General features: G+C 38.7%; 1 protein-coding gene across 3 annotated transcripts in view; it reads left to right on the top strand.

The window, feature by feature from the left end:
* Positions 1-23,022, top strand: part of plppr2a (phospholipid phosphatase related 2a) — a 61,107-nt gene that overhangs the window by 6,797 nt on the left and 31,288 nt on the right. For all 3 annotated transcript variants that reach the window (XM_057861563.1, XM_057861565.1, XM_057861564.1), the window contains exon 2: positions 11,177-11,295. In XM_057861563.1, the coding sequence (XP_057717546.1) occupies positions 11,227-11,295 (69 nt within the window). In that variant the 5' untranslated portion in view covers positions 11,177-11,226. The remainder of the gene's footprint in view (positions 1-11,176; positions 11,296-23,022) is intronic.

Below are 23,022 nucleotides of genomic sequence, written 5' to 3'. Positions count from 1 at the left end.
ATTACTCACAACTGAAAAAAAATCACGCCATTTGTAACGCTGTTATACTCTGACGCCGTTATTCACAACACAGAGTTCGTTAGATATCTATTAGTTTCAGGGCTCCGGAGTGGCTAAGCTAGCCCGAGTCAACTGGCCCGTCCTAGCATGACAATAAAAAACAACATATGCACGCATGAAAATAACCGATGACCCATGCAATCACAAGAGTCAATAACTGTAGTATGAACAGCAACATTTGTAATCCAGCTGTGCTATAGGTTACCGCTGCAGAGTGGAGGGATATTATTTCCACTGGTGTGTTTATGTCATAGCCAGCAGCAAGTATCCACAGTTTGTATTGTTTCTTGATCTTCATAGGGAATTTGTGGAAACTCTCTTTTGCCCATTTCTTATGTCTGTTTCCACAGCCTCTAAATCCACATTTCACTATGTTGCTGTTCTTCAGTCAAGACTCCGTACTCGGATGCTGCATTCGAGGAGGTTGGGAAGTCGGACTTTTCCAACCTCCGACCAGGAAAAATATCATTGGAACGCCACTCGAACTGGGAGGTAGTCAGAAAAAAATGTTATCCGACTTCACGAGTTGCTTCAATCAGACGTTACTCAACAAAATGCGCTGCCCATCGAAAAAAGGACCGTCAACTAAAGAAGGCAGTTTACAGTGTGGTCTGTATACATTAGCCATAGTTTTTCCTCCACCATTTGATCGCTTACGAGAAGGCAGCTTTGTTGGAGGTCTACATGTCTTTTGATGGCTAAAATAAAAAACGCTTGGAAAGCTTTGAGGTCGCAACTGGTACCATCTGAGTGGGATAAGTCCGACTTTCTACCTTCCTCGAAAGCACCATGAGTACGAGTGGTGAAGCACTCCTGTCTATTGTAGTGGCGTTACACATCTAAAAAAATAGTCCTGCAGAAATAACGGAATTAAGGAAGTTTGGTGTGACATTGTTTTTGCCGTATGGGTATTTTAAACAACGATCTCCATTTTTAATTTATTTGACTATGTTAGATATGTTAATGTTGTTTTTATTAGCATGCTAGGATGGCACAATTAACTCACGCTAGCTTAGCCACTACAGAACCCTGAAATTGATAAATAACTAATATACTGCACAGACTTTGTTGAAATAAACTCCACCGACTAATTAAACCCACGCTAACTCAAAGATTAAGCCATAGACTTCATTATCAGCTGATGGGACACGGGGCTCGGGGCCGATCCTTTGGGGGCCTATTTTAAAAAATTAAGTTCAAATATTTTGGAAACCAAAGTCGCCAGCGACCTAAAACCAAAACAGGCACTTCCCTTAGGCATATATGAGTCTCCATGAGCAGTGACATAAAAAAAAAATTCAAAGTCATTCCCTCATAAAATCACGATTAATTATTTTTTCATACACGTATAACAAAACTTAAAATGGCTATAAAATTCTCAAATTTTACACTAGATGCACAAAAAACACCAAATACAGAGATAATCTCATATATTTTCAGGATAAATAGCAATATTTAACATATACGAATTATTACCTAAAATAGCAACTTATTTTTTCTTTTAATTTAGTGTAAGTTTTCAACAGGTAATACACAATTTTCACATCAGAAACATAATACTTGAGGAAAGCATGCAGAATCCTCTTAATTTTACTCAAGAAAAGCACATTTTTGCAGTTATTTATATACAATCACAACTTATTGAGGTTGAATTCCGCTATTATGTAGAGATACAAAATCCAACATGGCGGCCGTCAAATGACAAAGAGCTTTTTGAGTTGAAAATTCTTGTAAATAAATACGTAAATCGCTGAATTTCTATAGATATGAACGTAAAACATTCTAGATTCTTGGTTAAAAGCAAAAAACGGGCAGTTCCCATTCATTTTATGTAAATATTTCAAGCCAGTTACACTAATTTTATCCATTGATTTTTTTTTTCACAACATTTCAAAATGTATAGATGGCTCTTTTTTAATATAACAATTACCTTAATCCTCGACCAAATCACTCTTGAGCCACTCCTGCTTGCTTGTATGCAGTAAAATATTCGTCCTGTTTCCACCTAAAGTCGGCGTGAGAACGCAGCATGTGTTTGAGTTTATCACAGTGAAAGCCAACTGAACGTTCTGCCTGGGTCTGCCTCTTATGAGAAGGTGTGGCGCAATGTCTTTGGGAGCTGTCTTGTCAACTGATAGTGGAGTCTACGATTAAGCCTAATTCTGAACTTCTGCTTTAAAGCTTGGTTTATGCTTCTGCGTTGGGCCGATGGCGTAGCCACATCATTGACCATACGATGTCGATGAACATTTGAAAGTCTGCATAGAGGTTACTGCCCAGGCACTAGGGGGATATAAAAATCTTTATGTTGTTTTGCGGGCTTTTGCGGGGCTTCGCATAGCACTCCTTGGTTACTTCAATGTCAGAGACAGACAGCTGTTTTTCAAGATGGAGCTCATTGAAATCGAAAAGGAATTCCTTATACTCCAAATGTTGAAATAGAGGAGACACAGATAACATTTGCAGAGATGGTCTGTCCGTCCACTGAACTAGTCGAGGCAAAAAACGGGGGAATTTAACACACTTGTTCACCCACTGAGGGGCATGGACGATGAGATACACTTTCGATATTTTTGGATTTCAGTAGGCAGATTTGACAATTTTCTACGCCTAATTCAACCTTTAATATTATACAAGCAAACACACAGCATGCCATGAAAATAAAATGAAAGCTATGACTGTACTTATGTCATGTTTTATCTATATTTATTTATGTCATGCTATTTTTTGTGTGGACCAATCACAGTCCTTGCCGTTCACCTAAAAATGCGTCACCGCGGAAGCACAAAAAGCCCTTTGGGCCATCATCCCAGAAGAACCTCTTTCTTAAAAAAGTGGCACATCCCAGTTAGCTGAGGTGTGCCTCTGAAAATTGAAAAGGTAAAAATGAGTTTTGGAAGACTCTTCTTTGCTCTGACATGAGCAAACTGGAACTGTATTGCCATATGGATATTGCTTATGTTTGGCGCAGAAAGGGGGAAGCCTTCAACCCCAGGAACACAATTCCCTACTGTTGAACATGTCCTGGGGCTGTTTTGCAGCCTCAGGCAATAAAAGCCTTGTGGCATTATGGGGGAAAAAATCTTGACATTTTGAGGGGAAAAACTGAAGAAACAACTTGGTTTCAGTCATCCCTGGGACACAATGGTCCAGAACATGCACCAAATTAGTAAAATACCAAGGTCCCGGAGTGGCCTGCACAGAGCCCAGAACTCCATCCTATTGAGAATATGTGGCAGGTGTTCAAAGTGAATGTCCATGCTCGGAAACCATGCAATTTGGACCAAATAGAACTATTTGCACTTTGTACAGAACTATTTCATGAGGTGGTTGCCAGTGGTGGCTCAGAAAGGATATGGTAGCTATTCATGGCCAAGGGTCTTATAATTTTGGGTGTTTCATTTTTGCCTTTTATTGTTTTAACTCAGTGTTTCTATAAAATATCCAAGTTAAAATTAGAGCATATTTTCTATTTAGATTTTTTTTTAAAAAAATCAACAGTGCTCATTGTTAAGGAGAAACTAAGAGTCTTGTCTAATTCCATGAGGGGGGCTAATAATGTTGGCCACAAGTTTCAGACAAATTTCATCCTAATTTTTGAAGCTTACAAACAGTCACATCTCACTCATTCGTTATTCAACCTCATTTTTCAGTAGAACACAGTTGAAGTACTCTATTAAAATAACATTGTTTACGTAAATTATTAATTTGATGTTACACAATGTAAATAAATGAATAAATATATCTATACGTACGGTATGTTTCATATTTATTGATTTACTTAACATTACAGACGACATCATTTGGATGCACAACAGGGGCCAATATCATATTTTTGTATTTGGCAGCATGCATAGGAGGTGACCATCCATTGAGCTGCCTAAAAATGTATTTCCATTAATGTTCTTTATTATAATTTGTCCAATGTCTGCTTGCAATGATACATGTCATAAGTGCTAAAAAAGCTACTAGTTCCCTCTAAGTGTCTTCTCTTGGCACACATTCAAAATGTAGACTCAAGAGTCTAGACCAGGGGTGTCCAAACTTTTTGCAATGGGGGCCAGATTTGGTGTGGTTAAAATGTGGGGGGCCAACCTTGGCTGACGTCCTTTACTTAGAACAATATATTTAAGCAAATTTTAGCAAGCCATTCTGTGTTTCACATTTGCTTTATTATTTTTTTTTACCAACAATCTTTTTTTTTTTTTTTTATTTTTTTTTCACAACATAACAAAAATACAATAACATGTATTAAACAAACACAAACACATCAAAATACTCTGTCTCTTAGTTGGGGGTCAAGATAATGAGTTCTAGTCCATTTCAATTCACTATATTGCAAAAAGGGGGAAAAGATAGACCCCCACACACATTTCTATTCTATTGATTACTGCAGAGGGCTACTGTTTACATATCCCCGGGCTCTTCCATCACACATGACAGATCTGTTCTTGACACATAATAAATGAAGGGGTCCCATATCTGATGAAAATGATGCTGTTGGTGTTTTATTGTATAGGTAATTTTCTCTAAGGGGAGCGTTGAAGATAACTCAGACAACCACCTGCTCAGTGTAGGTCTCCTGGTGTTCTTCCATGAGAGGGCTACTACTCTCTTTGCTGTCAGTATACTTAAATCTACAAATACTCGTTGATTCTTTTTAATCTTCAATTTATCTGGGTATAAACCTAATAAAAACAGCTGTGGAATTAAGGGTACTTGAATTTGTAAAATATTTTGAAAACATTGTTTCACTTCTTGCCAAAATTTTTGTATTTCTGTACATTGCCAAATACAATGGAAAAGTGTACCTTTTGCTTTTTCACACTTAATACAAGTATCTGGTATAGCACTGTTATATCTGTTAAGTTTTTCTGGGGTTATGTACGTTCGCATCAACCAATTGTATTGCAGTAGTCTTAGGCGGGTGTTAGTAGTTCTCAGTTGTGCTTTAGTACATGCCTCCTCCCACTTTTCCACTGAGAGATCTTCCTCCAGGTCCTCCCTCCATGCCCCCAGTCGTCCTGCAGATGATTCTGTGCTTCCGTCTACCAGGTGTTTATACATTTTGGAAATTAAACCCCTCCTTAAACAGTTATCATTCATTAGTTTTTCTGTGGTAGACATTTCGGGAAAGCATAGCATTTGATTTTGGTGCGTTCTGATGAAATTTCTCAACTGTAGATATTTAAAAAAGTGATTACGTGGTATATTAAATTTATCAACTATTTCTCCAAATGTCATCAGAACCTTTTGCATGTTGTAAAGATCTCCTATTTTTCTTAGTCCTTTGGAAGCCCAAGATTTAAATCCCCCATCTGTTTTCCCTGGAGGGAAGGATTCATTTCTCCATATTGGGCTGAAGGCAGAGAGAGAGGACGTTTCTCCCAGATATTTTTTAACTTGATGCCACACTGTAATCATATTTTTTACTATAGGATTTTTTGTATTCTTTTTTAGGATTTTAGTGCTTGCTGAGTATAGGTATGTAGGAAGGGGCATACTTAGTTGGAGTTCCTCCATTTCCTTCCACAGAGGAGCGTCTCCTTCTGAGAAGTGAAACATCATTGCTCTCAGCTGTGCTGCCCAGTAATACCAGAGTGGGTTAGGACACTTAAGTCCCCCTCTATCAAAGGGTAAGTACAATAGTGAGAGTCGAGTCCGAGGCCGTCTATTATTCCACAAAAATCTAACAAACAGTTTTTTAAGCTGAGTGAACAGGCTACTTGGAGGAGGAAGTGGAATATTTTGAAACAAATACAACAGTTTCGGCAGTACGTTCATTTTAAGGATGTTTATTTTCCCTATTAGTGACATTGGTATGGGTGCCCACCTATCCAACGACTTTGAAATTTCTTGAATTAATGGTTCATAATTACTGGCTGCAATATTTTCGAGGCGTGGGACGATTTGAATGCCCAGATATGTAAAACAATCTACGGTTTTAAATTGAGTGGCAGTTTTAGGGGGGCTTCTACTTTCTAATGGATTTAAAAGCATTATTGATGATTTTGATTGGTTTAATTTATATCCTGAGAATTTTCCAAATATGTTAATAAGTTCTAATAATTCAGGAATGGATTTTTCTATATTTTTAAGAAATATTATTATATCATCTGCAAATAGAGCCAGGCGGTGTTCCTGTTGCCCAATTGTTATACCAGTTATATTTTGGTGTGCTCTTACTGCTATTGCCAAGGGTTCTATAGCCATAATAAATAGTAAAGGGGATACGGGGTCTCCTTGTCTACATCCTCTTTGTATTTTAATAGTTTTGGATATATTACGATTGGTCATGATTTCAGCGTATGGTTCTGTATAAAGTAATTTTATCCATTTATTAAGATTTTCTCCAAGGCCAAAACGTTTAAGAATTTCAAATAAATAGGGCCATTCGACCCTGTCGAAAGCTTTTTCAGCGTCTAATGACAGTAATGCTGTATCTGTTGATCCTTTTTCCTTGAGTAATATATTTAAAATTCTCCTAACGTTATGGAAGCCTTGCCTACCCTGTACAAAGCCATTTTGATCTTTGTCAATAATATTTGGCATTATATTCTCAAGCCTCCTGGCTATTATTTTACTCAAAATTTTTAAATCCACATTTAATAGACTGATTGGCCTAAAATTTTCACACTTGTTATTTGGTTTGCCTGGTTTAGGCAGCAACGTGATTAAAGCTCCTCTTAAGGATGTTGGGAGGATTCCATTATGGAAAGATTCTTTAAACATTTCTAATAATGGTGTTAACAGTCTATGTTTGTACTTTTTATAAACCTCTATGGGTATCCCATCCGGTCCAGGGGTTTTTCCTCCTCTAATGTTGTCAATAGCCAAAGATAATTCTGCCAAAGTTATATCTTTCTCCAATTCTTCTTTAATTATGTTTGATATCCTAGGAATTTGAATATTGTTCAAGAAATTATTCAATTCAGTTGTATTTGGATCTATATTTGAGCTATAAAGCTTTTCATAAAATTTTTTGAAGATTTCATTAATTTTAATTGGATCTACAATATTTTCATTATTGTCGTTTTGTAATGAGCTTATAAGTCTTTCATTCTGTAGTTGTTTAATGCGCCATGCGAGCACTCTGCCAGGCTTTTCGCCTTGATCATAGAATGTCTGTTGAAGTTGTAGTAAACTTGATAAAGCTTTGGTAGCAGATATTTCATTGTATTGTGTTTTAAGTTGGAAAAGTTCTTGTTGAATATCCTTAGAACCTGAGTGGTAGTATTCTTCTTCTAATTTCTTAATTTTTGTTTCTAAAGATTTTGTTTTCATATAAGTTTCTTTGGCTTTAGAGCTTGTAATGTTAATTATTTGTCCCCTAATAAAGGCTTTAAACGCTTCCCATCTAATACTTCCTGACGTTTCTGTTGTATTTGTTTCAAAATAGTATTTAATTTGTTCATCTAGAAAATTAACAAAGCCAGTATCAGCCATCCATTTTGTTTTAAATCTCCATTTAGGAATATCATTGACCAATTTGGGATCATAATAGACTAAGGAGGTTGGGGCATGGTCTGACAGGAGAATGGCATCATAGGAAACATTCTTTATTTTACATCTTAGTAGTGCTGAAACCAGAAAGAAATCTATACGGGAATATGACTGATGCGTACTGGAGTAACATGAATATTTTTTCCCGTTGGGATTGTCCGCTCGCCAAACATCAACTAGATTCATTTCTTTCATGAAATTATGAATTACACTTCTGCTTCTCGAATGTGATTGATCTATTCCTGTACTTTTGTCCTTCTGTGGATCTAAAGTGCAATTAAAGTCGCCTGCCATAATACAAGCACCAGGCAAAGAAGCAATAGTAAGAAATAAGTTCTGGAAGAATTTGGGTTCATCTGTATTTGGGGCATAGATATTTATCAGAATTAATTGTTCCCTGAGAATTCTTCCCTGAATAATCAGGTATCGTCCTGCCTTGTCCTTGATAACATTGTCAATCTGTAGTGGAATAGAATCGTGAATCAAAATCATAACACCCCTTGCCTGAGAGGTAAAGGGAGCTGATAAAACTTTACCTTTCCATCTCCTCCTTACTTTGAGCTCATTTTCTTGTGTTAGATGGGTTTCTTGAAGGAATACTATATTGGACTGTAATGTTTTGATCCTGTTCATAACTTGTTTGATTTTTTTTGCTTTTTGTAGCCCTCTGCAGTTCCAGGATGTAATTTTAACCTTTAGATCAACGGACATATAAGTAAATGATTTTGAATTTCCCCAACACTAGAGTAATTTCAAACAAAACAAAAAGAACAAAGAACAAAAAACCATTTCCCTTAACCATTATCAATCCACCTGAATGTTCTCCCATCAGGTGTTACCCCCCTCTATTGACTAGACTTCCAGAAAGCAAAAAGCTGGTCCACACAATGTGAGGAACAGTATAGCTATGCTGATGTAAAAATTAAAATACAGAATAAATCTAACTACTCTGCTACTGTAATTCAAATAAATCTTTTAAAACAGTTCAACCAAATGATGAGGCCTTCATATTTTCTTAATTGAACAGTGTATATTAAATCAGTAAATTGTCCCTTAACAATAAGCAGGGGAGTGAGAGAAATCAGAACTGTGTAACAAATTAACTTTCACTCTAAACTCCACTCATGTCTCTACAGCCTCAGGATATCAAATTAGTGTTCCAACAGTAGTTTTAGATCACCTTTCCACGGTGTCATCTGTTCATCCATACCTCAATCTGGTTGGTCATCCGACTGGATTTTCTTAACGAAGTGTTCGGCTTCATCGGCGCTGTTGAAGATGTGTGAGCGTTCCTTGTAGGTCACGATGAGCCGGGCCGGAGGGATGATGCCGTACCGCAGACCCAGTGACCGGAGTTGTCGCCTCGCCTCCTCGAACTCTTTCACCTTCTTGTGCGTCTCTGCTGTCAGGTCTTGATAAAATCTAACCGGCTGGTTTTTGTAGAGGATCTGCCGTTTCGCCCTCGCCGCTGTCATCACCGCTTCTTTATCCCTATAACTCAGGAACTTCATTATAAGGGTTCTGGGTGTGGGGTTAGATTCGCGTTGTCTCTTTGGACCGATCCTGTGGGCTCTTTCCACTGTAATTCCTCCCCGGAGCGTAGCTAGCTCCAGCGCCTCCGGTATCCAGCCCTCCAGGAAACCACAGGCGTCTTCTCCCTCTGCACCCTCTGGTAGATTAACAAGCCGAACATTGGAGCGACGAGACCGGGCCTCCAGGTCCAGTATTTTCTCCTCCAGGCCTTTATTTTTCCCCTCTAGTTTTTTCACCTTCTCTCGGAGCGCAGCCACGTCGTCCTCCGTTGTTGAAATTCTTGTCTCTGCCTGTGTAACTCTCTCTGAACAGTCTGTAGTGTCTTTCCTTAAGTTTTCAATTGCAGTGAGAATGCCATCAAATTTGGTTGAGAACTCAGACTTCAAGGAGTTGATAGCTGCCAGTATTACTGACAAAGAGGCACCGGATTCAGGAGTAATGTTTCCCTCCGGCTGCTCCTCGGGGTTGACGCTAGCCACGATGTTAGCATCGACGCTAGCCTCCATGGCTTTGCTAGCGGTGAGCTTGGCTTTGACCGTCGATGTAGCAAATTTAGTAAGGTCGGATTGTTGTGTCCGGCCGCGGCTTGTCTTCTTTTGTGACATCAGTATTCTCTTTGACACAGGAGTTATAATTCGGCTGAGTGGCACTCACGATTTGAACTTTTTAGAAAGGATTTAGAAGTCCAAGTAGCAGCGCAGACTTACACGCGTCCGCTCAGCAAGCCGCCATAACCGGAAGTCCCTTTATTATTTTTTTTTAAATTATAAAATTTCAACAAACTCGCAACTCGCCTTTGTTGTGTTTTGTTTCGATTCTCGGGCTCTTGAGAAATACTGCAGCTGTGAAATTAAACTAGCTTCAAGTTGCTTTAATTTCTCGCTACGTGTCTTCCTTGTAATCTTGTCGTACATGTCAGCCTGTCTTGTTTGGTAATATCGCCTCACATTGAACTCTTTAAAAACAGCGACTGTTTCTTTGCAAATGAGGCAGACATAGTTGTTTCTTATTTTAGTGAAGAAATAGTCAAATTTCCACCTATCCTTGAAGCGTCGGCCGTCGCAGTTAACTTTCTTTTTTGTGTTGATTGTCGCCATTTTAGAATATTGGGAGTAAAGGGTCACGAGGGGTAGTGTTGCTTAGAGTGCTGCTGCCTTTTAGTGGATAAATGAGGAGCACCATTTGTGTGTAAGCTACTTCATATCCTAGTAGCAGTACTGCTGACCAATTTACTAAAGTCTGTCAGCGGGCCAGACGTTATTGATTTTATGACCGAGGCTGGGGGCCGGATGAAATTTGACCAGGGGCCGTATTTGGCCCCCGGGCCGGACTTTGGACATGTCTGGTCTAGACAGTACAACTTAAAATGTATGAAGAATAAGTATACAGATTTAAAAAATCAAATTAGTTTCATTTGATTAAATGAATTAGGATGGTGGTATCATGTTTCAAAGATTATTTTTCTTAGTATTTTATTTCATTTTATTTAACTCAATTGCTGACTGATTAGGTAAATGGAATGGACATCTAATAGCAATTACAATCAGGGAACGGTTAACGTAATCTTTTTGTTTGTTGACATCTTTTAATGCAAAATAAATTTGCCTTCTGGTGCATGTTATAGGTAACTGTTCTTATTTTGATATAAATAGATATTTTTACAAATGTCGTTTTTTTTTTTTTTTTTTTTAAATCCAAAGTGTTGTATTGAACATGATTATGCTGTAGATGGCCAGCTACATGTACGTTATAGCTTACTGTATGTTGGCTATCAATGAAAAATTGATACTTGACATCAAATATATTTCAAAACAAAATCAAATTGTAAATAACAACATAGTGATAGAAAAGGTGTAGATTGGAAGTGTTGTTTGTGCATGCACCCATCTGTACAAGTTAAATTAAAAATGCAGGTATCCCCTCATTACAGAATAACATTACGTGTACTTTTTATCAACTAATGAATTCTTACAAATATTAATTAAAAAGATTATAATATAAACCCCTGGCTGACTTGTCTCACATTCTGGTTACCATTCTAGCTGCAGGACTAATTTACGGCAATTTTCTTGACTTCCAGACTAGGCGGTTGAGAATTGAGACGAGAGGTTGAACCAAAAACGAAAAGGCATGGCAGTAGAGGAGAAGCCACGTGTGAAGAGCAGCAGCTCCATTGTCCCCTGTTTCCTGTTTGTAGAGGTAAGAAACTGTTGATTTATTTAAAACGTGGAATTGCCAGTGTCACCAACTGTGTGATTCTGTCTTGGCTGTCACTTGTATCCCTCTATGCAATTATTAGCTCTCTGTCACTGGGGAAAAACCACATTTTGCCTTGAGAATTGATTCTTTATCTGCAATCTCACTGAGATAAATATTTCAGGATGGACTGTGGAGTTTGGGACAGCTCAGTAAACATCCTCTCTGACAATCCCACTCTTACTTCACATCTTGCTTGTTGATACACTGGGGGTAACTGAGGTGTTCTTAAGTGGCTGCAGTACTTCTGCGGCGCATTAAGTGTTTCTCAGCATATTTGTTAACTGCATGATTCATGGAGTGTTGTTGCAGCACTAGACATTTTCAGTAGCTCTACCGTGCTTTAGAGACACATTTTACACATCTTACAGTGATGCACCAATGAACAGTGGGCACAAAGCATTAATTGACAATGTTTGATTCCTGGTGTCCTCATACTTTAACATTTACATTCAAATTAAAGTAGCATAATGTGCAGACATCCATAAGCGGATTTTATGGGGTGGGGGTGGGGGGGGGGCAGTGGGTCCAGGCCCCCACTGGTGGCGGAAAAGTGTCATTAACTTTCCTATGTATGATTTTAAAATTAAAGAATTTTCCTGTAAAATATTGTCTATATAAGTTGTAAAGTAATAAAACAAACAACAAAAATGAATGAAATGAACAAAAAAAAATTATAATGGATCAAAATTATTTTTCAAACAGATCGTGTAACTATTGTAATGATGTGAGCAAATCGTATCTGCATGTTCGATTAGTAATGTCTGGTCGCCACAGCACATGAAAGTCAGATATACACAGCGAGCTCGAGACAGCTGATAAAAACCCGGCCAGTGGACAGTTAATGTTGATGATGCCTCTCTTCAGTTCTGTAACTAAAGATCTGTCAGTCAACCCTTTCAGTAAGTTGTCTTATTCAAGAAACCCACAAAGTAACACAACTAGCACCTTAGACGTTTGTTTGCTTTGCTTAGCAAAAACCACCTAAGGAATAAAGAGGCAAGATGGATAGGCCCTATATGTAAATTTTTCAAACCCAAGCTTTCAAAAGCGACAACAATTACTGCGCAAGAACCAAGGATCGAACATGTGGACCATGAAAAGCCAGAGAGCACCGCCAAAATAGTGAGCGGAGTTTCAATTTGCCCCACTAAAGACACTGATTGTACAACAAATTTTGCACCCTTATAATAGTTTGCTCCCAAAGCTGTTGTGGTGGTGAATAAGCCCTCTTTTACATTCTATTGGATTGTCAATGTTATCCACAGGTTGTTAATAAACAAGTAACATTGTATACATAGATGTTCCACACGAATATGGCGTAAATTAATGCTTAACTACATGGCGAAGACGTAAACAGTGATAGAGCGGCGTGCAGTTGTTATGTGCAGCTAACATGGCAGAATGTGTCTGAGGAGAACTTTTTTACGTGTCCGTCCATGATGAAAGTAATTAAGTAAGTAATTATTCTTTTATTTAAAGAAAGTTTGTATTGTTTACTTTGTAACCGCTGTATTATTGGCCATTTTTAACACAAAGTTACATTTCTAATGGGGTGCAAAATTTGAAAGAACACCTTTTAACACTGGCGGGCGTACTATATTCAATGGATGACGATGGATTGGCAAAAAGTATAGCTGTCCTAAGCAGCCTGATTAAGAATTCCCCTCAAAAATGATGGGAAACAAAAAATGCTTATTTTCAACTTATTATTATAATAGGAAGTTGATTTTATTGCGGAAACTGCGTTTCAGGTTCATCAAGATGTTGTGCACCTCCGCCTCAAAAATCAAACTCTGCCTATGCAGAAATCTATCTATCTACAGCAGGGGTGTCCAAACTTTTTGCAAAGGGGGCCAGATTTGGTGTGGTAAAAATGTGAGGGGCCGACCTTGGCTGACGTCCTTTACGTAGAACAATATATTTAAGCAAATTTTAGCAACCCATTCTGTGTGTCACATTTACTTTATTATTATTATTTTTTTATTCAAAATTTCAACAATCTCGCAACTAGCCTTTGTAGCGTTCTCTTTCGACTCTCGGGCTCTTGTAAAATACTGTTGCTGTGAAATTGAACTAGCTTCAAGTTGCTTCAATTTCTCGCTGCGTAAATTCCCTGTAATCTGGTCGTACATGTCAGCGTGTCTCATTTGGTTTAAAAACAGCGACTGTCTCTTTGCAAATGAGGCAGACACAGTTGTTGCGTATTTTAGTGAAGAAATAGTCCAATTTCTACCTATCCTTGAAGCGTCGGCTGTCGCAGTCAACTTTTTTGTTGATTGTCGCTATTTTAGAAAATTGGAGGTAAAGGGTCACACGGCGTAATGTTGCATAGAATGCTGCTGCCTTTTAGTGGGTAAATGAGGAGCAGCATTTAGTGTGTAAGCTACTTCATATGCTGGTAGCTGTACTGCTGACCAAATTATTAAGTGTGTGCGGGCCAGACGTTATTGATTTTTGATAAGAGGCTGGGGGCCGGATGAAATTTGACCACGGGCCGCATTTGGCCCCCGGGCCGGACTTTGGACACGTCTGATCTACAGTATGTCTTTCTTGCGCTTATTTCTTCAGATTGCTAAAACAGGCCCATTACGTGTGTGTGTGGGTGTGTGGATGATGTACAGCACAAAAATGATTTTAAAATGTGACTAGACAAACAGCTGGTGCAAAAATAGAATATCTGAAAAATAGAAAAGGAGATACTGAGTACTTTAGCAAAATATCAAAACACTGTAGAAAAAACAAAAACACCATACCGGTAGATCTAAACCAAAAATATGATACTGCAGTATATGAGACAGATACAGTATATCAAAGCAAGAACGCTATTTATTGTTTTGCTAACGTGTCATTCACACATTGCCTAAATGTAACGCCCTGAAATCTTTAATCAGTTTTCCTTTGACTAGATTACATTTGTATGTGACCCTTGTGTGGATGCACAGTACAGTATTTACAGTGGTACCTCTACATACGAAGTTAATCCGTTCCAGGACCTTGTTTGTAAGTCGAAATGGTCGTATGTCGAGCAGGATTTTCCCATAGGAATACATTATAATTCCATTAATTCGTTCCACAGCCCAAAAACCTTCACTAAATCCTTAAAAAATACTGCTGGTACTATTACAAATGGCAATTACACATAGCAAAACAAATAAATTATAAATCAAAATGGGAATAATAATAATAATAATAATTCCTGTATTAATGTAACGAATCGGGTTCTAATGTGGCGGACGTTTTTTGCTGACCCTGAACGCACCGCGGGGCTGACGTGACCGGTGAGCTTGAGTTTCACTTTCACTTTGAATGTTTTCTTGAGAACGCCGTCAATTGCTGCAGACAGAAGGTGTTTTTGTTTTGAATAAGTTGTGAAATAAATGATAAAAACGTGGCGAAGTTGGCGATTTCTCTGGAGATGTTACCACAATAAGAATTGTCAGCTTAACTTATAAAGACTGGCGAACGATGGTCGGAGGAGGACCGTGGAGATGTATTGTTGAGCCATTTCACGGATGCCCACCCTACGCTCATATTTTTCTGTCATTTGCATCTTCATTTAGAAGGTAAGCGTCAACTTTTTCCTTGTTTCACCACCTGTACCAACCTTTTCTGAAACCAGTGTTGATTTGTCACACAAGAAAATCCGCGGTGCATTCGTCTGCGGTGCTGCCACTGTCGTCGTATTTCGAGCATGTCGTCGGATGTAGAAACAAATGGCGAGTCAAATTTTACGTCGGATGTCGAAAAGTTCGTGTGTCGAAGCGATCGTATGTAGAGGTACCACTTGTATATACTTGCCTTTACTTAAACACTGTTCTCGAGGGAGGGAGATAAAATGGCACCTCCTATCTACTGTGAGCACAGGAAACACTGGTCCGCTTGGCTATAACACATAATATAATAATACTCTGAAAACTCTATTACACCACTCTGCCATGTGCCTCCCACTTGTAATCTCTCCGACCTCAAGTCTAATTCCCGTGCCAGTATGGAAGTGTGCCTATGTGTGCGTCGGGGAGATTATTTTGAGTGTGTTATTACTAAGATGTATACATCAATTGTGTTAAGAGTTGGAAAAAATCCAACAGAACAGCTCACACCTTAACCTAGATTATATTTTGACATCATAAGAGTAAACACACTTGAGTGATTAAAAAAAAAAAAAAAAAACGTTCTTTTTATTCTTAGACATCGCACTGAACCTACATACGACGAGTGACTATTTTTTGCAATTATAATTAACTTAGCCTCACAAATACCTGGCGTTCACATATGTGGAAATCACATGTCTGAGTTATGTAGGCCACATGCAAAAGAAAATAAAAGAATTACTAAACTAAACATAGACTTGCTTGTCAGTGTTGTGTTATTTTTTGTTTGTTTGGAAGATTAACATTAATGGGAATCCAAACCAAGTCAAAACGACTGGCCATTTTCGTTTGCCCCACACATCATCAACAGTTACTATAGAAACCAAACAGTTAGCCTCATTCCACATCTCTTTCTTTTCTTTGAGAATCCTTTCATTCACTGTGCCCTAAGAACAAATCACAACCTTTGATATCAGTGTTACTCATTGAGCCATCTTTTTCTGCTTGTCGACTCCATTTTGCCTTTGTCCATTTTTCCTTAATTCTTTGTTGATGTGCTTTGTGTGTTATCACGATACACTGCTGGCAAAAAGGATTGGCACCCCTGCATTTCTGTCAGATAATGCTCAATTTCTCCCAGAAAATGATTGCAATTACAAATACTTTGGTAGTAATATCTTCATTTATTATGCTTGCAATGAAAAAACACAAAAAAAGAATAGGAAAGAAAATTAAATCATTACCATTTTGCACAAAACAGCACCTGTTACTTACCTGTGGCACATAACAGGTGGTGGCAATAACTAAATCACACGTGCAGCCAGTTAAAACGGATTAAAGTTGACACAACATCTGTCCTGTGTGTACCACATTGAGCATGGAGAAAAGAAAGAAGACCAAAGAACTGTCTGTGGACTTGAGAAGCGAAATTGAGAGGAAGCATGGGCACTCTCAAGGCTACAAGTCCGTCTCCAAAGACTTGAATTTTCCTGTGTCTACTGTGCGCAGTGTCATCAATAAGTGTAAAGCCCATGGCACTGTGGCTAACCTACCTAGATGTGGACAGAAAAAAAAATTGACAAGAGATTTCAGCGAAGGATTGTGTGGATGGTGGATAAGAACCTCGACTAACATCCAAACAAGTTCAAGCTGTCCTGCAGTCCGAGGGTACAACATTGTCAACCCGTACTATCTGTCGGCGTCTGAATGAAAAGGGACTCTATGGTAGGATACCCAGGAAGACCCCACTTCGGACCCAGAGACATAAAAAAGCCAGGCTGGGATTTGCCAAGTCTTACCTGAGAAAGCCTAAATTGGAAGAATGTTCTCTGGTCAGATGAGACAAAAGTAGAGTTTTTCGGCAAAACCATCAACATAGAGTTAACAGTTCAAAAAAACGAGGCCTTCAAGGAAAACAACACGGGCCCCACAGTCAAACATGGCGGAGGTTCCCTGATGTTTTGGGGTTGCTTAGCTGCCTCTGGCACTGGACTGCTTGACCGTGTGCATGGCATTATGAAGTCTGAAGACTACCAACAAATTTTGCAGCATATTGTAGGGCCAAGTGTAAGAAAGCTGGGTCTCCCTCAGAGGTCATGGGTCTTCCAGCAGGACAATGACCCAAAACACACTTCAAAAAGCACTAGAAAATGGTTTGAGAAAAAGAACTGGAGACTTCTAAAGGGGTCAGCAATGAGTCCGGACCTGAATCCCATAGAACACCTGTAGAGAGATCTGAAACTGGCAGTTTGGTGAAGGCATTCTACAAATCTCAGAGACCTGGAGCAGTGGGCCAGAGAAGAATGGTCTAAAATTCCAGCAGAGCATTGTAAAAAACTCACTGATGGATACCGGAAGCAGTTGTTCGTAGTTATTTTGTCTAAACAATGTGCTACCAAGTATTAGGCTGAGGGTGCTACTACTTTTGTCCGGCCCATTCTTGGAGTTAATTTTTTTCATTCGCTTTTTCATTTTTTCATAGCAAGCAAAATAAATGAAGATATCACTACCAAAGCATTTGTAATTTCAATCATTTTCTGGGAGAAATTGAGCATTTCTGACACAATTGCAGGGGTGCCAATACTTTTGGCGAACAGTGTACATTCAGTTGCAATGGATGTGTACATTCAGTTGCAATGCATTACTATAAAAGTTATGGACTGATAAAACTGAAAAATACTAATTGTTTTGTTGTTTGTTTGTTTGTTGTTGTTGTTGTTGTAAATGGTAATTCATCTGAACTTGTTGTTTATTTCAACAAACTGGGAAAGGAGCATCTGTACCACTGTGTTCAGAATTTCCTATTTATATTGACTCACTTCTAGTTAATTTTCAGAAATTTCCCAGTCACTTTCTGTTGATATTGGGCCACTTTCTGGTAATTTGAGGGCAATTATGGGTCACATCCTGTTCATTACAGGTCACTTTCTGTTGATTTGTTAAATTTAAAATGAATAAAAACAGAACAATTTTGGTTATGCTCCCCAAAAACACTCTAAAGTTAATTGTTTTTATTTTATTCAAAGTTAGTATTTCAATGACTGTTCTATAATGTGCTCACTCTAGAGTAGTGTAACTTCAGAAAAGTCATTGTTCATCAAAACAATAGAGTTTAAGAACATATAGCCAATTAAAGAAAATAGCAACACACATATGCGCCTCAATTTTGTTGCCTAGAAAAAAATCACATCTCTAGTGTTTTATTGGTCGACTTGCATATTCAGGTCAGACTAGAAAGTGGCTGAAAAAATTAAAGCTTCTGTATGGGCAAATTGGTAAATCTCAGTTCAGTTGCCACATATTTGGGAGTTTTTCAAACAAAATTAGACTGTTGCGTTACTTACTAATTCAATGTTTTCAAAAGAAACCCTTTTTTTTAAAATGGTTTGTGGGATGTTCAGTTATGGTGTGATTTATGTGATGGTTTTACAAGGAGAGTAAATATTGTGCAAAATTTTGAGTGCAATTACACCACTAGATGACACTGCTGCTACACGATAGAAGCTCACTCCCTAACAAGTAAAAAATCTTATGCATGTAAAACCAAATATTTTGATGCAAGTTATAACTAAACCTATGACTCATACCATTCATTATTAGCATGCTTGTGGTGTGTGTGAGAACGTTTGACTAGTGTGTGTTAAAGGTAATCCTGAATTATGTCCCTAACGGCCCCCCATATTTTGATCTGTAATTTTTTGTTTATCTGTATCCAGTGTTTTCTTTCCTCACTGGAAGTTCATAAAAAAATCAATGAATGAAAAACATTTTAATCCCCCTGAAAATGTTATTTTTAAATTAAATGTTGCTTTACAATAGTTTTATTTGAGTCATTTTACCACAACAGAAGGTACATTCTGTCTCACATGGTTGAGGTTTACCCATGTTGACAATTACAGGGCTCTCTAATATTTTCAAGAGGGAGAACTTGCACAATTAGTGGTTGACTAAATACTTATTTTCCCCACTGTAAATATTGTCATGTTCTGGGATGTTTTGAAATGGTGACATTTTCATCTCTCCCTATATAGATCAGTGGGTTTTATAGTAGGTTGCACACTGATAACTTCCTAACTGAAAAAGAAAGTCACATCTAGTCAACAAAATAAAAGTCAAACACTTCCATGTAGGACTTTTTTTATTATAGAACAGCAGCAGAGCTATGCCGGGATGCTCTTTATGGATTATAGTTCTGCATTTAACACCATCATCCCGGACATTCTCATTACAAAGCTCGGCATTCTGCCCCCCCCCCCCCCCCCCCGCCCCCTCACATACTCCGAGATTAAGTATTTCTTGTCCAATGGACCCCAGAGTGTAAGACTTGGCCCCCACCATTCTTCCATCCGCACACCGATTAACTGTGCTGAGCCCCCTCCTGTATTGCCTCTATACCTACGACTGCAGTCCAGTCCACAGGAGCAACGCCATCGTCGAGTTTGCTGATGACACCACAGTGGTTGTACTACGAGACAGCCTAAAGAGACAAACTCCACAAAATCTCAGCCTGGTGCTCAAACAACAATCTGGCCCTGAATATCACCAAAACCAAAGAGGTCATTATGGTCTTGAGGAGGAACAGAACCGATCGGCCGCCCCTGTACATCAAAATCCAGTGTGAGGAGAAGGTCCACACTTTTGGATTCCTGGGAGTCCAGATTTCAGATGACCTCTCATGGACAGCAAACATAACAGTTATCATGAAGAAGGCTCAGCAGCGTCTGCACTTCTTGAGAGACCTCAGGAAGAACAAGCTGGACAGGAAGGTGCTGCGCTGGCCTTCTACCAGTCATCCACTGAGAGTCTGCTAACAAACTGTATTTCCACCTGGTACGGGAGCTGCACTGCCGCAGACAGGGAGAGGCATCAGAGGACAGTTAAGGTAGCACAGAGGATCACTGGCTGTCCTCTCCCCTCTGTAATGGACATCCACATCTCCCGGTGCCTCAGCAGAGCTGTAAACATTTTCAAGGACAGTTCACATCCTGGTTTCCAGCTGTTTGAACTGCTGCCCTCTGGTACACGCTATACGTGTTTGTAAGCAAGAACAAACAGACTGAACAGTTTCTTTCCTAAAGCCATCTCCATCCTGAACTGCCATACGTACAGTAACACCACATCACCCAATGTCCAATATTCATTTACATGCAATACTCTATGTGCAGTACTTACCTACGTGCAATATTAACGTGCAATATTCAATGCCTTCCTTGTCAGACTGCTGCTACTTCACTTCGATTATTATCACTGCCTGAACATAGAACTATCTTATACACATTTTATATTTATATTCATTTAGATTTGATACTTTTATACTTACAAGTCGATTTTGAGATTTTAACTTATCTTATCCTGCACTGTAAAGGGAGATGCGCCACAATTTGATTGTACAACTGTATAATGATAATAAAGGGCTATTCTATTCTATTCTATTCTATTCTATTCTATTCTATTCTATTCTATTCTATTCTATTCTATTCTATTCTATTCTATTCTATTCTATTCTATTCTACATCTGAACAAATGTTGCTCACAATGTTAGTATCTTCGCGAATGTGTGAGCAGCCAAGAAGTTTGAAAACAAAACAGAAAAATGATTGCCGTTTGTTTCTCTGCAGATGCTGTATTAGTAATTTATGATATTGCTTGTATGCATGATTTAGTAGGCACAGGAACCTGTATGATGGTCAGCAGATTATTTAATCAAGAAACACATACACACAAAACACTTTTTCTGTGATGCTGTGAATTTAAATGAGTTTGTCACAAGTCGACGTCAAATCCATTTGTACTGGGAAGAGTGGTGGCGATTCATATACGTAGATTGGACGTCTATCGCTGTCAATGGCAGCTAATAAGTCAATGATGACCATTTATGTTCATTCATCCTTCAAATATTTTATTGCTTAAAAATGTTTTAATTCACAGTAGTTATTTTTATGTTCCACAATCAAACAAAAGCAGTAACATGTTGTCATATGCATTTTGTAGAATGAGGACACATGAGGATTACAAAAATATGGATTTAAATGTACCGACTAGAAATGCCAAAGTAAAATAGCTATCTCTCGATTTCCCCAATCTGTTCATGTCTGTCTGCAGGAAGCCTTTCATATTATTTCAAGTGACAAATCAGTCTTCAGTGCAAGCCAATGATCATGTCCATCTCCTGCTGAGAAGCTCTAATTAGTTCTGACTGCCTGTCAGTATCTTCTTCACGCGATGTAACCTACATCTCTATGATCGGCATCTTCCTTTTAAAAGATGTGTCGTAACATAACTGTGGTGTTAATACAACGTAGGAAGAGACACAAAGGAATTGCAATGGTTTTGGAGTATAAAAGTGGGAACAATATGTGTGGGCAGATTTGGTGTATGTACTGGCAATATTGGAGTGAGTGGGTGTTTTTTTTTTTTTTTTTTGGTCAGAGTTTAGAACACTATAAAACAATACAATGTCCCAGATTGACACTGTCTCTGTAATACAAAGTTACAGATAGCTGCAACAACATTCCCGCATAATTTGTATTTGTACAGCGATGGTGCTTCTCTCAGTGTGTCGGAATCTCATGATAAGAATGCACCAATTTTTAAAAAGTCATACAGGTATGACCAAAAAACACAAGTGACTGCAAGGTTTTCACAGGGGTCACAATCAGAAAGGGATACAATGAAGGCCATACAACAGGTCAACTTTGAGGGATGGAGTGCATGATGAGTGATACTACAACATCATTAAAATATCTTGTTAAAAAAATATTTAATTTTTGGACTATAACCCACTACTTTTCCTCCACTTTAAGCCCCGCGGCTTATTTATAGATTTTTATTGGGTAATGAGCTGCATGTCTTTTAGTGTAAATATCCCATAATACATTGTGGACACCTGTGGCTTATAGTCTGGTGCAGGGGTCATGAATTAAAAACCCTCTGGGTCCGAAATTAAAAAATTACAAACTCGGGTCCGGAAATATTTTTAATGTTTTTTTTTTTTCCAAAAAATACAAACGTATCTTTACGTGGCCATGCTGATAATTACAACATTCAAAAATGTAAATAAAATATAAAAGGTGCATAAAGCTAAAAAAGTGCTTTAATTGAATCATTAAATAGCAACATAAGAGCATGTTCGACTTTTTTTTTTTTAATTGTGGATGCTGACAGGGGGACTTGCTTTATTTTTTGACAGACCTCTTCTTTTTGCTTTCCATGAAGCAAAGTTTCAGCAACTGCACTCATACAATCTTTGACAATCGGTGCGTCACTGAAAGACTTTTTTTGTTTTGACCCAATAACCACGCTATTCTGAGGGAGCATTCATTTGCACGTTGCTGTGCAGAGAATGAATGAACCATGAGCCTTGAGGTGCGATCATATTGAGCCCTTAAGTCCGCTATTTTTTGAGAGCGGATGGCAGAGTTCATAGGGAAACTTCGCGACAAAGCTGCGTGCTTCGTCTCATGGTGCCTTTTCAAATTGCTGCTCTTTACATGCGCTACCGTCTCTGAACAGATGAGCCATAGCGGTCTTGTGCTGCCGTCAGGTAAAATGAACAAAAATGTGTTGGTCCATTCCTCCTTAAACACTCTGCTTTCTGCATCAATCTTGCGTAGTTTTGAGCACGCCATTTGCCGTACCTTTCTCGCCTCTTCCTCCAACTTCATTCGGCTCAGTTTTTGGCTGTCACTCCGCGGATTCTGGAAAGTGAGTGTGAGACATACTGTTCTAAAAATAACTTTCAAATGCTTCACTCCCATTGGCTGGCACACGCGCGTCACCGCTAAGGTTTTTGTTTGTTGCCCACCTCCGCTCTGCAAACCCGCAGACAAAAATGATTTTTGTTGTTGCAACGTGTATTAGTCGCGACAGCTTAAAATCCGGTCCAGACGGCTTCGGGCTCTGGAACCGGACCGAGGTCCGCGGTTCCATGACCTCTGGTCTAGTGCATCTTACACTGCTGGCCAAAAGTACTGGCATTCCTGCAATTCTGTCAGATCATGGCCAACTGCTCCAGGTCTCTGAGATTTGAAGGGTGCCATCTCCAAACTGCCATTTTCAGATCTCTCCACAGGTGTTA

Source organism: Corythoichthys intestinalis, chromosome 16 (genome assembly GCF_030265065.1).
Source record: "Corythoichthys intestinalis isolate RoL2023-P3 chromosome 16, ASM3026506v1, whole genome shotgun sequence".
Classification (NCBI taxonomy): Eukaryota; Metazoa; Chordata; class Actinopteri; order Syngnathiformes; family Syngnathidae; genus Corythoichthys; species Corythoichthys intestinalis.
Note: the sequence above shows the minus strand (reverse complement) of the source record. Positions and strands in the feature narration are given on the sequence as shown.